The following is a 17,859-nucleotide window of genomic DNA, read 5'->3' as shown; positions in this document are numbered from 1 at the left end:
ACATCATGATTACTTGAAGCAACAAGCTGCGCAACATGAATATTATGCTACACAGATTCAGCAACAGCAAACACTCATACAATTAAGTTCAAAAGATAATAGCTTTCACTTTAAGATATGTATTGATTTAAAACGCTGATGTGAATGAGTTCGACAAATTTGTAGCAACTAGCACAGGCCCAAGGGATACATGTCCTGGTGCCCCCCCACCACCTCCCGTTCATTATCCTTGGTCTTCACCTCCACCTATACCTACATCTCCATCTACCGAACATCAGGTATGCATATTTATCATCATTTAGTTGTTGTTAGTTATATTTTGATGTAACTGAGCAAATGTCATTTGTACATGTATATTAGACCCCTCCAGCTACCTTGCCGACGCATGAACAAGAGGACGGGTTAGACTTTGTCGAAACCCTCTTGAATAGTGGAGGTATCGATGGTGATCGGCGACCGTGAGCTTCCATGTTATTGCGTTCTGATACTTGAGACTTTTATTATGACTATGTATGAGATATTGTCTTTTATTAGTACTGGATGATGATATTTGTGAGACTTTTGTGATGATGAGACTATGGATGAGACTTTTGTGATGTAATAATTGATGAGATTATGGATTTAAATATTGTTATGTGATTGTGTGTGAGATGTTTTATGCAATAATCTGTTGTGCTATATAGTTGTTGATATATTTGTTATTTTGTGAAATGTGGTGTAAAATATAAACAGCATTTGTAATGTTGGTCAAATTAACTTCCTAGAGGCTACAGTAAGTCGTAAGAAGTCAGCCAGCTTAACTTCCTAGAGGCTACAGTAAGCCGTAGGAAGTTAGCGAGCTTAACTTCCTAGAGGCTACAGTAAGCCGTAGGAAGTTAGCCAGCTTAACTTCCTAGAGGCTATAGTAAGCCGTAGGAAGTTAGCCATCTAACTTCCTAGAGGCTACAATAAGTCATAGGAAGTTAGCCAGCTAACTTCCTAGGGGCTACAGTAAGCCGTAGGAAGTTAGCCAGCTAACTTCCTAGAGGCTACAGTAAGCCGTAGGAAGTTACTCGTAGGAAGTTAGCCAGCTGACGGCGCTGACGGCGTGAAACTACTAACTTCCAAGAATCTACTAACTTCCGAGAGCCCTCTAGGAAGTTAATCTAACTTCCGACAAAAAAATTTCGAGAGCCAAACTTCCGACGGGATGGCTTAACTTCCGAGAGTTTCGCTAACTTCCTAGAGTTTAGGCCTAACTTCCTAGGGTTTAGGCTCTAGGAAGTTTACTATTTTGGTGTAGTGAGTGGCTGCGCTCGGCCCACGCTTGGCCTCCAGCGGTGCCTCGCCCACGCCGCCGCTGTCGCGCCTCCTCGGCCTCGCATGCCCATGTCGTCGCGTGCCCGTGCTGCTGAGCCAAGCTCGCCACGGTTCCGGCAGCGCCGCCCTGGCTCTGTCGATCCTCGCCCGATGACGGTAAATATCAATTTGTGAGAATTTGTGGTTGAAATATCAATTTGTAGTGTGAGTGAGAATTTATGGTTAGAAATAGTGAGCTTTGAGAGAATTTGTGGTTGAAAATAGTGAGAATTCGTGGTGTAAATAGATCCTAATAAGTGATGTTTAACTAAGTGAGCTTTGTGGTGTAAATAAGTCCTAATAGTGAGCTTTGTGAGAGTTTGTGGTTGGAAATAGTGACCTTTGTGAGAATTTGTGGTTGAAAATAGTGAGAATTTGTGGTTGAAATTATGTTGTTTGCTATGATTTACAAATGTATTGTAGTAATTAGTACTATCGAAAACATCACCCATTAATTATGTGCCACTTTGTATTTATTATTGATTAGATGATATGTTGTTAGGCTAGAGTCTTGTTCAGAATTTGTGATAAAACCTAGGTAGTACTACCTCCGTTAACAAATATATGACGCTGTTGACTTTTTCGAAAATTTTGACCACTTGTTTTATTCTAGTCATTTATTCAAAAATGTAAAATTTTAAGTCAAGCACAAACTACCTTAAGTGATAAAACCAATCACAACAAATAAATGATAACTCATTTTTTTAATACAATGAGTGATCAAAGTTTTTTTTTTTAAAAGTCAATAGTGTCATATTTATGAATGGAGGGAGTAGTATATAACCCAAACACATGTGAATGAAAATATATTTGTGATTGACGACCATCGTGCTGTTACTTTTATTTGCAGGTTTTGGAAACCTCCCTGTGCGGGGAGGTGCTACCGATTTTTTGTTGACAGGCTTGTGTTCTTTTTTTTTGCAGAGGTATTCCTAGCCATTGCGAGTCTGTCTGCACCGTTGAGGGGAGGTGCTACAGGTTAGCCCGAAAGATGATCTATATTATTATATTTTGAAGAAATATGTGCCAAAGAAGAGAATGATGTCACCCCTACTCCAACCTTTGTTGATAGGTGTGGCAATGGCTGTTTAATGGGTGGTCTTTCCACCAAAGATATGTCAATGACAAAAGTAGATATGATAGAATTTCTATATGATTATATCATGGCAATTCAAGATGACACAATTTTAGAGTAAGTTCCTCATATTTTATTTATTTATTTAAAAGTATGTGCATTATTCAGATATAATTGAATATTTGTTATATAACGTTGCTATACAGGGCTAAATGGGTCCGAAGCTTCAAACAATACATGATAGATTTGACTGTCAAGGCACTACAAGAATTGTTAAATGTGAATCAAGATGTGCATATAGATTGTTTTAATATGGTTGTTCGGATTCTTGCCCATAATGAACCAAAGTGGTTGTCCATTACAAAACGAAAGATTACAAAATACTATATGGACATGCGTTTCTATGTAAGTTCGTTATTTAAATATTGTTATAACATGTATGATATTAACTTATATTCCCTATATTTGTATATTATATATTATTACGTTTTCTCTAGAAAATATGTGGTTTTAATGAAGAAGTGAAGTCTTATAAGGATCCTAGCGTGATAGAGTTGGCAGAAACATTAAATTAGTGGCCTCAAATGAATTATTACATCACTCTTTGCAATTTTTTTGCAAATTTGTAAGTCAGAAGTTCTTTTATTTATATAGTTAAATGGTACAAACATATAATACTAATGTCTCATGGTTTGCAGGTTTTTCTGCCATAGAGATACTCTACAGGCTATGTACTTCTCGTTATTAATCATACAAACAAATCTATGTCTGTATTTAATTTCATGGGTATTCTAGAATGATGCAAAGATATACCCCTAAAAAGATTTTGGGAAGCTATTCTTACTATTTCAAAGAAATATCTTCTTACTATTTCAAAGAAATATAAGGCCGCATACAGTGTCAAACGCACTAGATGGTCACATGACATTTATATGTGACGACATTCAATTCGACATGAAGCTCCAATCGACTTAAAAGAGTAATTACTTAAAATTATTATGTCATATATTTATATATATATATTGTTTATAATTTTATAATATTAAAAGTTGGTAACTTTTTCAGTCTTAATACTGGTCATTTTGCTCTGCACATTATGGCGTGGTAGGACAGTGGTTTAAAAGCGCAACTTAGTATGGTGAGAATAATGCATATATGTAATTTGTAGTTGAGGGTAATATTGCTTATAACATTTTTTTACAGGATGGTACAACTATGTGTAGGAATTTACTTATTGATCTGTTGACGTACGAGGGGAACAAATATCGATTTAACATTCCTGAAAATATAAAATAGTACCTTAACCTTATTATGAAAAAATAGATTAAATAGACAGTTATGCTTATGTTTATTTTATATTTATTGATTTGAATATCTAAACTATGACGTTCTATAAAAGATCATTTTTGAATTTTGCCATTAAATTTTCTTGTTAAATCTTATATAATACACTAGGTGAGTGCTCGTGCGTCGCAGGCCCGAGTTTCTCTTCGACGTCAATCCAGACGACTCGTGGATGTCGTCCTCCATCTCATAACAGCATAACACACACTTATATATGGATATTGATCTAGTCAATTTCTTAAAAACCAAGAAGGTGGTCTCCTCCAGCTAAAACCAGTGAATCCAAACACCTTCTTGTAGTTTTTTTTCTTCTAAAAATCAACTTCTAGAAACCAGTTTTTAAACTTTTAAAAACCAGTTTTTAAAAACTAAGATGGATCTAAACACAGCCTTAACTATAGCCGACGCGGTGAAACAAATGTTCGTTATGCACACATAATTTATATTGCTTGCAACGACGGGTCGTCTCAGGATTACCTGTGCAGTATGCACCTACACAAGCTAGCTGGTTTCCTCGATCAGGTCTGTCACTTTCCAAGGCTGATGACTTATCACCATTTTTTCCCGGGTGTGGGTGTGGCTTCCTTGCACGCAATCGACGAATGCAACAAATGCACACCTACTCTTGGTTGATTATATTTGTCCTTAACGAAAAGCAGACACATACACATGCATGTAAAGTCGTTTCTTCAAGGGGTTTTACTCGACCTGGTCTATATATAAGATATGATGCTGAAAATGACTGAATGAAACACGAAAGTATAATTCAATCAGACGGCTTGTTGCTTAATTTCTGTATTCATTTCTTCCTGTGTGTCGCCACGCAAAATCAGATGAGACAAATCTTTTTTGGCATTCTCAATACTAGTTTGGAAACTTAAATCCCTAGGATTTTCAGAGATTGATCGGGAAATTAGCTTATTTCCTCTTAATTTTCAGAGGTTGATTGAGAAATTAGATCATTTCTCTTAATTCTCGGAAATTCTGGAGAAGATTTAAGTTTCCAAATTAACCCTAACTATGAGATCCTCTGGATGGGCCTCAAAAGATTTGGCTCCACAAGGTGTAAAGGTCATGCATTGCATAACTTATAAATCAAACGGGCGGTGGCGCGCGGGGGATGCGTAGAATAGGGGCACATCATATATATTAGTAAGTGTAAACCCAATAGGTAAACATGGATTAGTTACCTAGATTGACCTACCCCGTGCTAAAGCAATAATAATTTGAATTTGGTGCTTTCTTTTGTTATCCTTCGTGCATCATATAGATATTATGTGCGCTAGTTACGAGACTGTCCCTAATTGTTGTGAAAAGCATTGTGCAATAACAAAATAGTCTCTATGGATGCTGCTCCAACAAGTGGAATTGGTAAGATATTCACCAGAATTACAACTTTGCTACTAACAACCCTCTTTATGAGCGCTTTGGAGATTAGATGACAAATGGCCACAGATAGTAGAAAACTCACATTTCTGTGGATAGAGATTTCAAACAAGATTACACAACTCAAGTTGATAAGGGTGAGAACCTTTAAAAGAGGAAGTAAAGGCAAAGAAGGAGATCAAGGGCCTAGATTGAGTGCATACACCTATAGTTCATGCAACACCCTAAAATTCTAACTTAGGATTTTGGAGAAATTCTTCAAAGGTTTTGATATATATATATATATATATATATATATATATATATATATATATATATATATATATTCTTACCTTGGAAATTACTTCTCCTAAAATGAACACCTTTTCTAATAAAAGATCAAATGAAAAGATCACTAAGTGAATTAAGTTATCCCCTTTGTAGACCTATACATCGATAAGTACTCTCTAAAGAAGTTTAAGTAAATCATATCTTGATATAAACTATACAATAGAAATTATTTCCCTAAAATAAAGTACCTATGGGTAAATCATATAGCTGGAAGCATTTGCAAAAATAGGATAATAAATAGATAAATATAAAATATATAGTAAAGCATCCATGCTGGAGTTTTGATTGTGCATATGAATTTGAAATTTGGGATTCAAAACTTAGTTTTGAATTAAAAACTGAAATAGGAAACTGAAATAAAATAGAAAAGAAAAGAATAAATTAAAAAAAACCTATCCTGGGCCAAAATCCCTTGTCTCGGCCCAACTCACTCCCGTCCGCGAAATGTAACGTTTGAGTTTGACTATGAATACCTAATGGTCTCATTTATCAAAAGCTTTCTCAAAGCCAATTTTCAGATTAGTACTTTCTTCTCGGAGTGATGATAGAGGTGAAGTAAATGAAAAACTCATGCTAGGCAGTCTTGTATTGTACTTCCTTTAATGAAGCGATACTAGTTTGCATGCACCAGCTGCAAAATATCTAGATGACAAAAAGCTTGGTAATGCTCTTCTAAGAGTAATTCAACATATGGATCGATCTGTAATCATCCACAACTTCAGAGTTAGATTTCTTCGGAATTAGAGCAATACGTGAAGAAATTGGGCTGCTTATGTCCATAGAAGTATTGCAGAAGTCTTGAACTAGTCATACAAAATCTTGCTTATAATGCATGATGGCCAAACACTTTTTGATAGAGTCCATTGAAGCCATCTGGTCCTATTGCATGTCTATTTGACATGCCTTTTATCAACACATAAATGTGGAATATTTAGGTAGTTCAACATTCTCAAATATGTCAGAGATAACATCAGCTATGAATAAATAAGCCTTCTCTTGTATCTTTTCGGCAATGACTTTGTATATGTGGCTCATGATTACAATCTATCACTTAGATGGTGAATGCTGTTCATGTGATGAAATATGATGAGCTGGGATGTACTCGTCATAGGCCAAGCACTATCGATCCAGATATTTGGTTTAATGACACAAAATCAAGTTATTATTTGGCAAACTAAAGGTTGTACATGATCTAAGAAAAGCCCTAATAATCTTAATCACTAGCAGTACTACCACACCCAACCTAGCTAGAATGCAACAAAATGTATACTGACATGCAAGGCAATTGTCCAGGACCAACTGTTAGTCCACATTCATTCAGAGAGTATTCCGAAGATATTTCCCCACAGCAGCAAGCAACAACGATGTCGACAAACAATAGATACAACAGCTACATGGTATCTCATATCTCCCCGTCCCATAGCTCCTCCAAGGTCTTGTACGGCCCGTCTGGTGACAAAAAGAACTCTGCACGGCATGCTCTCCTCTGTGGAATCCCCATGATCTTCTCCTTGTCATCGACGCTCAACTCCCAATCGAAAAGCTCCATGTTTTGCTTCAACCTCTCCTTGTTAAAGCTCCTCGCCACAAAGCACACCCCTTGCTCGTGAAGCCACCTCAACGCTACCTACACATATAAATGGAGATGATGATCAGCTCATAAATAGGTCACAGCTGCATTGCTACAACATTTAAAAAAACATAGGGTGTGTTTGGTTCCTTTATTAGTCACCCTCCTAGACTTTAGTCCTTATAATTTTTATTTGGGAGGCCTCACTTAGTCATATTGTTTAGCAGCTTAAGAACTAAAAGTGACACTAAAATTTAGGAGGTGGCAACCAAACACCCCTTTAGTTATTCCAATAAACACAATTTTGTCTTTTTCTAAATAAAAAAAGTTATAAAGTAGGAGGAAGAATACAGTACCATGTCCTAAACAGTTCACCCAAATTAAACAGCTTATGTTCAATTCAAGAAAGGAATTATCTTGATTATTCAAAGAAACACTTATTGTGTGTATATATAAACAGTAGGGCTACATCATGTGATAAAACAGAAGAGTTTACCCACGTTTTTCCTTTTTTTAAAGAAGTGATTTATCTAAGTTGTGGTACTATTTATATAAACCATAGGAGTTAAATAATTGATTAGGTCACTCCTAATCCAACGACGACGTCCCAACCCAAAAACTATAAGACAGTTTTACTTGTCATGTCATATATAGATAATACATATAGAAACTTTGGTTTCCTTTGGATCTTGGTCTCTTCTTTCTCCTTCTTAATGCAAAGAAGCGCAGTTCGAGAAAAAAAGAAATACATATAGAAACCATACTCTAAGTAGCTAGTTTTTTAGAACAAATCTTATTTATTATTATATACATTTTCTCTTCTCCGTCATCCACTTAGAAACAGTTTTTTTATACATATAGAAACAGTTTTTTTATGCATTTAGTGGATATGGTCTATATTTCGATAATATAAAACCGACAATCCAATCTTTCCCCCTTTTGCTTTTAAATTTTTACTTACCTGAGCAATGGTCTTGCCTCTCCTGGCGGCGATGTCCTCCAGCGCGCCGCTTTCCATGACGGCGTTGGATCCCCACGCCGTGCCGATCGCGCCCAGCGGCGAGAAGGCGGTGACGACGACGCCGTTCTTGGCGCAGGCCTCCCTGACCTTCTCTTGACGCCAGCCGACGTTCACCTCCACCTGGTTCACAGCCGGCGGTACGGCGGCGAAGGCGAGCAGCCGGGACATCTTGGCCGCAGAGAAGTTGCTGACGCCGACGGACCTAGCAAGGCCGATGCGGTGGCACTCCTCCATGGCGTGCCAGACGCCTTCCATGTCGAACGGCACGGGCTTGTTGTTCTCGTCGGCGGCGACGGGCCAGTGGACGAGGAAGAGGTCGAGGTAGTCCAGGCCTAGGCGGGCCAGCGACTCCCGGATCGCGGGGAGCACGCGGTCCGGATGCGCGTCCTTCATCACGAGCTTGGAGGTGATGAAGAGGTCAGCGCGGGAGGTGACGGCCCCCGCAGCGACGGCGTCGGAGACGGCGGCTCCGACCGCCCCCTCCGTGCCGTACATGGAGGCCGTGTCGATGTGGCGGTAGCCAAGGCGGACGGCGTGGAGGATGGTCGCCGGCAGATCCTCCGGCGTGCTGGAGGAGCCGGTCCCGAAGCCCAGCACGGGCATCGCGTGGCCCGTGTTGAGCACCACGCACGGGATGCTTGCTGACACGCCGGCCATCGTTTGTTGGGCAGTTGGTCGGTCAAACGATGGGTTCGTGCGCTTCTTCGTTTCTAGGACTGGGCACTTTAAAATCGGAAACTGAACCGTACGTCGAACCAAACCAAAACCGAGCCGGCAACCCCGCCCCTCGATGTCCGGAGCCCCCAGCTGGCAGTCGGCCACTCCCCCAGTCGGACCCCCTCCGCTGGCTGCTGGCCCGCGTGGTAGCACCACCAGCCTCCACCCGCCGTTGCCACCGATTGGTAGGTGCCATCCAGCAGCCACGCCGTTCAAACCAAGTGCCAGCCGGTCGCCATCGCCAGCAACCCCGCCACTATTGTTGCTATTTGACCATTTCCATCTTATTCCACTTTTGCTCGTGTTTACAGCTCCCTCCGTCCCTCACCTGCTCCATCCGATCGAATACGGATGTATATCACTGAAACCATATTTGTTTTTATATTTTTATTCGGATTCAAAATTTATACGGATAACTTCGGGTACAAATATTCTCAGATACAAATACAGATAGTTATGTCAAATACGTAACTAGTTAGACATGGATATTATCGGTAACGAATTTTTTATCGGATATCGTGTAAAACATAGTTCCACGCATATCATGGTCATAGTTGTAATCATGTATCCACTCCTTGAGTCCAAACATTTTTAGCATTATATGTGTACATATGTCGCGTTTTTTTAAAAATTCGTGAATTTTAAGCTATTTGCGTATTATTAATTTAATTTGCATAAAATCATCAAAATGTAAATAAGTTACCAAGACTAATAAACATTATATAAGAATATAACCTCAAGCTCCACATGAAAATGATAAAGTGAAGTATTGATTATGTTCAAACTTGGATACTTAGTGTGATTTCACGTGTAATTCACGCAACAAGTGGAAGTGAAATGAAAGAAACACTAGCATATTGTGGATTTTATGGTCCAAATATTTTGGAGGGTTATATGTGAACATATGTTATGCCTCCACAAAAAATAATGAAGTTCTGAGGCTATTTGTATATTATTAATTTCTTTCTAAAAAATCAACAAAATGCACACATATATCCGGATAAGATATCCGGATATCCGAGAAGATTTATCCGAGAAAATATTCGGATATTCGATATCCGATAGATATCAGACATATTGTATTCGAATTCGATATCCGATCAGAATATCCGTATTCGTATCTGTTATCCGAAAAAGTCCGGATATCCGAAAATTCCATCCGAACAAGTGTTCACCATCTTCGAATCTGGATCTGGACGGATGTTTCCGAACCATATTACATCCCTAGCTGCTCCAGTGCTCATGGGTCTAAGGCTTCCAGCCGACCAGATCAATCCCATTTTCAGATCCGGTACAACGATGGCAGCGGCAAGCACATATGTATCCTCCAATGTATGTGAAAGGGAATTAGGCTTACAGCTAGTTCCTAAATGATTTTGGTGGTTGAATTGCCCAACACAAATAATTGGACTAACTAGTTTGCTCTAGTGTATAAGTTATACAGGTGTCAAAGGTTCTCAACAAGCCAATTAAAAAGACCAAAGTTGGATTCAAAATAGAGAGCAAAAGGCATCCCGAAAGGCTCCCTGGTCTGGCGCACCGGACAGTGTCCGGTTGCGCACCGGACAGTGTCCGGTGCACCAGGAGACTTCGCCCAGAACTCCTCAGCCTCGGGAAATTCTCAGAGCCGGCGCGCTATAATTCACCGGACTGTCCGGTGTACACCGGACAGTGTCCGATGCTCCAAAAAGTCGTGGCTCTGGAACTCGGCAGCCACGAGAATTCAGAACGGCTGCTCCGCTATAATTCACCGGACATGTCCGGTGTACATCGGACTGTCCGGTGCGACTGCGGAGCAACGACTACTTCGCGCCAACGGTCACCTGCGGGCGCATTCAATGCGCGCCAGAAGCGCGCAGAAGTCAGGCACGCCCATACTGGCGCACCGGACATTAAACAGTACATGTCCGGTGTGCACCGGACATCCAGACGGGCCCAGAAGACAGAAATCCAACAGTCGAATTGCAACGGCTTTGGTGACGTGGCTGGCGCACCGGACATGTCCGGTGTGCACCGGACTGTCCGGTGCACCATACGACAGACAGCCTCCACCAACGGTCATGTTTGGTGGTTGGGGCTATAAATACCCCAACCACCCCACCATTCATTGCATCCAAGTTTTTCAGCTTCCAACCACTATACAAGAGCTAGCATTCATTGCAAAGCACACCAAAAGAGATCAAATCCTCTCCCAACTCCACACAAAGCCTTAGTGACTAGAGAGAGTGATTTGTAGTGTTCATTTGAGCTCTTGCGCTTGGATCGCATTCTTTCTTGTGATCAAACACTCACTTGTAATTGAGGCAAGAGACACCAATTGTGTGGTGGTCCTTGCGGGAAGTTTGATTCCCAAGTGATTTGAGAAGAGAAGCTCACTCGGTCCGAGGGACCGTTTGAGAGAGGGAAAGGGTTGAAAAAGACCCGACCTTTGTGGCCTCCTCAACGGGGAGTAGGTTTGCGAGAACCGAACCTCGGTAAAACAAATCCGTGTGTCTCACTTCTTATTCGCTTGAGATTTGTTTTGCACCCTCTCTCGCGGACTCATTTTTATTTCTAACGCTAACCCGGCTTGTAGTTGTGTTTATATTTGTAAATTTCAGTTTCGCCCTATTCACCCCCCCTCTAGGCGACTATCAATTGGTATCAAAGCCCGGTGCTTCATTAGAGCCTAACCGCTCGAAGTGATGTCGGGAGATCACGCCAAGAAGGAGATGGAGACCGGCGAAAAGCCCACTACAAGCCACGGGAGCGCTTCATCGGAAGAGTCCCGCACCAAGAGAAAGGAGAAGAAAGACTCCTTAAAAGGGAAGGAGAAGAAGAAGGACTCCTCCAAAGGAAAGGAGAAGAAATCTTCTTCACACAAAGAGAAGAAGGAGAAGTCTTCCTCCCACAAGCCGCAACGTAGTGGGGACAAGAAAAAGAGGATGAGGAAAGTGGTCTACTACGAGACCGATTCTTCATCGACATCCACCTTCGGCTCCGACGCGGCGTCCGTCACTTCTAAACGCCAAGAGCGTAAGAAGTATAGTAAGATTCTCCTATGCTACTCTCACATTTCTAAACATACACCTTTACTTTCCGTCCCATTAGGCAAACCACCAACTTTTGATGGTGAAGATTATGCTAGGTGGAGTGATTTAATGCGATTTCATCTAACCTCACTCCACAAAAGTATATGGGATGTTGTTGAGTTTGGTGCACAGGTACCATCCGTAGGGGATGAAGACTATGATGAGGATGAGGTGGCCCAAATCGAGCACTTCAACTCTCAAGCAACAACAATACTCCTCGCCTCTCTAAGTAGAGAGGAGTATAACAAAGTGCAAGGGTTGAAGAGCGCCAAGGAGGTTTGGGATGTGCTCAAAACCGCACACGAGAGAGATGAGCTCACAAAGATCACCAAGCGGGAGACGATCGAGGGGGAGCTCGGTCGGTTCCGGCTTCGCAAAGGGGAGGAGCCACAAAACATGTACAACCGGCTCAAGACTTTGGTGAATCAAGTGCGCAACCTCGGGAGCAAAAAGTGGGATGACCACGAGGTGGTTAAGGTTATTCTAAGATCTCTTATTTTTTTTAACCCCACTCAAGTTCAATTAATTCGTGGCAACCCAAGATACACACTAATGACTCCCGAGGAAGTAATCGGGAATTTTGTAAGTTTTGAGTGCATGATCGAAGGCTCGAGTAAGATCAACGAGCTTGATGATCCCTCCACGTCCGAAGTTCAACCCGTCGCATTCAAGGCGACGGAAGAAAAGAAGGAGTCTACACCAAGTAGACAACCAATCGACGCCTCCAAACTCGACAATGAGGAAATGGCGCTCGTCATCAAGAGTTTCCGCCAAATCCTCAAGCAAAGGAGGGGGAAAGACTATAAGTCCCGCTCCAAGAAGGTTTGCTACAAGTGTGGTAAGCCCGGTCACTTTATAGCTAAATGTCCATTATCAAGTGATAGTGACAGGGGCGACGACAAGAAGGGGAGAAGAAAGGAGAAGAAGAGGTACTACAAGAAGAAGGGCGGCGATGCCCATGTGTGCCGTGAGTGGGACTCCGACGAGAGCTCCACCGACTCCTCCGACGACGAGGACGCCGCCAACATCGCCGTCACGAAGGGACTCCTCTTCCCCAACGTCGGCCACAAGTGCCTCATGGCAAAGGACGGCAAAAAGAAAAAGGTTAAATCTAAATCCTCCACTAGATATGAATCCTCTAGTGATAATAATGCTAGTGATGAGGAAGATAATTTGCGTACCCTTTTTGCCAACCTTAACATGGAACAAAAGGAAAAATTAAATGAATTAATTAGTGCTATTCATGAAAAGGATGACCTTTTGGATTCTCAAGAGGACTTCCTAATTAAGGAAAATAAGAAACATGTTAAAGTTAAAAATGCTTATGCTCTAGAAATTGAGAAATGTGAAAAATTATCTAGTGAGCTAAGCACTTGCCATGAGACAATAGACAACCTTAGAAATGAAAATGCTAATTTGTTAGCTAAGGTTGATTCTCATGTTTGTAATGTTTCAACTTCCAATCCTAAAGATGTTAATGAAGATTTGCTTGCTAGGATTGAAGAATTGAACATTTCTCTTGCTAGCCTTAGAAATGAAAATGAAAAATTGCTTGCTAAGGCTAAAGATTTTGATGTTTGCAATGCTACTATTTCCGACCTTAGAAGTAAAAATGAAATATTGCATGCTAAGGTTGTAGAACTAAAATCTTCCAAACCCTCTACATCTACCGTTGAGCACACCTCTATTTGTACTAGATGTAGAGATGTTGATATTAATGTTATTCATGATCACATGTCTTTAATTAAACAACAAAATGATCATATAGCTAAATTAGATGCTAAAATTGCCGAGCATAACTTAGAAAATGAAAAATTTAAATTTGCTAGAAGTATGCTCTATAGTGGGAGACGCCCTGGCATCAAGGATGGCATTGGCTTCCAAAGGGGAGACAATGTCAAACTTAATGCCCCTCCTAAAAGATTGTCTAACTTTGTTAAGGGAAAGGCTCCCATGCCTCAGGATAATGAGGGTTACATTTTATACCCTGCCGGTTATCCTAAGGACAAAATTAGGAGAATTCATTCTAGGAAGTCTCACTCTGGCCCTAACCATGCTTTTATGTATAAGGGTGAGACATCTAGCTCTAGGCAACCAACCCGTGCTAAGTTGCCTAAGAAGAAAACTCCTAGTGCATCAAATGAACATAGTCTTTCATTTAAAACTTTTGATGCATCTTATGTTTTGACTAACAAATCCGGCAAGATAGTTGCCAAATATGTTGGGGGCAAGCACAAGGGGTCAAAGACTTGTGTTTGGGTACCCAAAGTTCTTGTGTCTAATGCCAAATGACCCAAAACCATTTGGGTACCTAAAGTCAAGAACTAAACTTGTTTTGTAGGTTTATGCATCCGGGGGCTCAAGTTGGATACTCGACAGCGGGTGCACAAACCACATGACAGTGGAGAAGAAGATGTTCTCCTCCTACGAGAAAAACCAAGATCCCCAACGAGCAATCACATTCGGGGATGGAAATCAAGGTTTGGTCAAAGGTCTTGGTAAAATAGCTATATCTCCTGACCATTCTATTTCCAATGTTTTTCTTGTAGACTCATTAGACTACAATTTGATTTCCGTATCTCAATTATGCAAAATGGGCTACAACTGTCTCTTTACTGATGTAGGTGTCACTGTCTTTAGAAGAAGTGATGATTCAATAGCATTTAAGGGTGTGTTAGAGGGTCAGCTATACTTAGTAGATTTTGATAGAGCTGAACTCGACACTTGCTTAATTGCTAAGACTAACATGGGTTGGCTCTGGCACCGCCGACTAGCCCATGTTGGGATGAAGAATCTTCATAAGCTTCTAAAGGGAGAGCACATTTTAGGACTAACCAATGTTCATTTTGAGAAAGACAGGATTTGTAGCGCATGCCAAGCAGGAAAGCAAGTTGGTGCCCATCATCCACACAAGAACATCATGACGACCGACAGGCCGCTTGAGCTACTCCACATGGATCTATTCGGCCCGATTGCTTACATAAGCATCGGCGGGAGTAAGCATTGTCTTGTAATAGTGGATGATTATTCTCGCTTCACTTGGGTATTCTTTTTGCAGGAAAAATCTCAAACCCAAGAGACCTTAAAGGGATTCTTGAGACGGGCTCAAAATGAGTTCGGCTTAAGGATCAAGAAAATTAGAAGCGACAACGGGACGGAGTTCAAGAACTCTCAAATCGAAGGCTTCCTTGAGGAGGAGGGCATCAAGCATGAGTTCTCTTCTCCCTACACGCCACAACAAAATGGTGTAGTGGAGAGGAAGAATAGAACTCTATTGGACATGGCAAGGACCATGCTTGATGAGTACAAGACTTCGGATCGGTTTTGGGCCGAGGCGGTCAACACTGCCTGCTACGCCATCAACCGGTTATATCTACACCGAATCCTCAAGAAGACATCTTATGAACTCCTAACCGGTAAAAAGCCCAACATTTCATATTTTAGAGTCTTTGGTAGCAAATGCTTTATTCTTGTTAAAAGAGGTAGAAAATCTAAATTTGCTCCTAAGACTGTAGAAGGCTTTTTACTAGGATATGATTCAAACACAAGGGCATATAGAGTCTTTAACAAGTCCACTGGACAAGTTGAAGTTTCTTGTGACATTGTGTTTGATGAGACTAATGGCTCTCAAGTAGAGCAAGTTGATCTTGATGAGATAGGTGATGAAGAGGCTCCATGCATCGCACTAAGGAACATGTCCATTGGGGATGTGTGTCCTAAGGAATCCGAAGAGCCTTCAAATACACAAGATCAACCATCCTCCTCCACGCAAGCATCTCCACCGACTCAAAATGAGGATGAAGCTCAAGTTGATGAAGTAGAAGATCAAGCAAATGAGCCACCTCAAGATGACGGCAATGATCAAGGGGGAGATGCAAATGATCAAGACAAGGAGGATGAAGAGCAAAGACCGCCACACCCAAGAGTCCACCAAGCAATCCAACGAGATCACCCCGTCGACACCATCCTCAGCGACATTCATAAGGGGGTAACCACTAGATCTCGTGTTGCACATTTTTGTGAACATTACTCTTTTGTTTCCTCTATTGAGCCACACAGGGTAGAGGAAGCACTCCAAGATTCGGATTGGGTGGTGGCGATGCAAGAGGAGCTCAACAACTTCACTAGGAATGAGGTATGGCATTTAGTTCCACGTCCTAATCAAAATGTTGTAGGAACCAAATGGGTTTTCCGCAACAAGCAAGATGAGCATGGTGTGGTGACAAGGAACAAAGCTCGACTTGTGGCCAAGGGATACTCCCAAGTCGAAGGTTTGGATTTCGGTGAAACCTATGCACCCGTAGCTAGGCTTGAGTCAATTCGTATATTATTAGCCTATGCTACTTACCATGGCTTTAAGCTTTATCAAATGGACGTGCAAAGTGCCTTCCTCATGGACCAATCAAGGAAGAGGTCTATGTTGAGCAACCTCCCGGCTTTGAAAACAGTGAGTATCCTAACCATGTCTATAAGCTCTCAAAGGCGCTTTATGGGCTCAAGCAAGCCCCAAGAGCATGGTATGAATGCCTTAGAGAATTCCTTATTGCTAATGGCTTCAAAGTCGGAAAAGCCGATCCTACACTCTTTACCAAAACACTTGAGAATGATTTGTTTGTATGCCAAATTTATGTTGATGATATTATATTTGGGTCTACTAACGAATCTACATGTGAAGAGTTTAGTAGGATCATGACACAAAAGTTCGAGATGTCTATGATGGGGGAGTTGAAGTATTTCTTAGGATTTCAAGTGAAGCAACTCCAAGAAGGCACCTTCCTAAGCCAAACGAAGTACACTCAAAATATTCTAAGCAAGTTTGGAATGAAGGATGCCAAACCCATCAAGACACCCATGGGAACTAATGGGCATCTCGACCTCGACACGGGAGGTAAGTCCGTGGATCAAAAGGTATACCGGTCGATGATAGGTTCTTTACTCTATTTATGTGCATCTCGACCGGATATTATGCTTTCCGTATGCATGTGTGCAAGATTCCAAGCCGACCCTAAGGAAGCTCACCTTACGGCCGTAAAACGAATCTTGAGATATTTGGCTTACACTCCTAAGTTTGGGCTTTGGTATTCTAGGGGATCCACATTTGATTTGATTGGTTATTCGGATGTCGATTGGGCGGGGTGCAAAATCAATAGAAAGAGCACATCGGGGACTTGCCAGTTCTTGGGAAGATCCTTGGTGTCTTGGGCTTCAAAGAAGCAAAATTCGGTCGCTCTTTCCACCGCCGAAGCCGAGTACATTGCCGCAGGTCATTGTTGCGCGCAATTGCTTTGGATGAGGCAAACCCTGCGGGACTACGGTTACAAATTAACCAAAGTCCCTTTGCTATGTGATAATGAGAGTGCAATCAAGATGGCGGATAATCCCGTCGAGCATAGCCGCACTAAACACATAGCCATTCGATATCACTTTTTGAGGGATCACCAACAAAAGGGAGATATCGAGATTTCTTACATTAATACTAAAGATCAATTAGCCGATATCTTTACCAAGCCTCTTGATGAACAAACTTTTAACAAACTTAGGCATGAGCTCAATATTCTTGATTCGCGAAATTTCTTTTGCTAAATTGCACACATAGCACATTTACATATCTTTGATCATGTCTCTTTCATATGCTATGACTAATGTGTTTTCAAGTCTATTTCAAACCAAGTCATAGGTGTATTGAAAGGGAATTGGAGTCTTCAGCGAAGACAAAGGCTTCCACTACGTAACTCATTCTTCGCCAATCACTCCAAGCAACTCTCCATTTTTGGGGGAGAAAGCATGAGCACCAAGCAAAAGGACTCCATCTTTGGTATAATCTTCACTCATTTATTTATGACCAAAGGGGAAGAAAGTAATGCAAGGGCTCTAATGATTCCGTTTTTGGCGATTCATGCCAAAGGGGGAGAGAGTATGAGCCCAAAGCAAAAGGACCGCACCACCACCAATTTCAAAAACTTAGTTTTTCAAAGAGTATTTTCAATTGGTATCATATTGTGTTCAA

The 17,859-nt window shown here is 41.3% G+C and overlaps 1 protein-coding gene across 1 annotated transcript; it reads right to left on the bottom strand.

The window, feature by feature from the left end:
* Positions 1-6,430: 6,430 nt before the first annotated feature.
* On the bottom strand, positions 6,431-8,799 carry LOC100283694 (NAD(P)H-dependent oxidoreductase). The gene is made up of 2 exons (NM_001156595.1): positions 8,005-8,799; positions 6,431-7,100 (listed from the first exon to the last, which is right to left on the bottom strand). The coding sequence occupies exons 1-2, from the start codon at positions 8,719-8,721 to the stop codon at positions 6,876-6,878; spliced, it is 942 nt and encodes a 313-aa protein (NP_001150067.1). The 5' UTR covers positions 8,722-8,799; the 3' UTR covers positions 6,431-6,875.
* Positions 8,800-17,859: the final 9,060 nt, after the last annotated feature.

This window comes from Zea mays, chromosome 10 (genome assembly GCF_902167145.1).
Source record: "Zea mays cultivar B73 chromosome 10, Zm-B73-REFERENCE-NAM-5.0, whole genome shotgun sequence".
NCBI classification, from domain to species: domain Eukaryota; kingdom Viridiplantae; phylum Streptophyta; class Magnoliopsida; order Poales; family Poaceae; genus Zea; species Zea mays.
Note: the sequence above shows the minus strand (reverse complement) of the source record. Positions and strands in the feature narration are given on the sequence as shown.

Bases quoted from the DNA above. Each gene is read 5' to 3' on its own strand.
- LOC100283694 (NM_001156595.1), bottom strand. From the start codon at position 8,721: ATGGCCGGCGTGTCAGCAAGCATCCCGTGCGTGGTGCTCAACACGGGC. The intron at 7,101-8,004 runs GTAAGTAAAAAT...TTATATGTGTAG, and splicing joins GAGGCAAGACCATTGCTCAG to GTAGCGTTGAGGTGGCTTCA.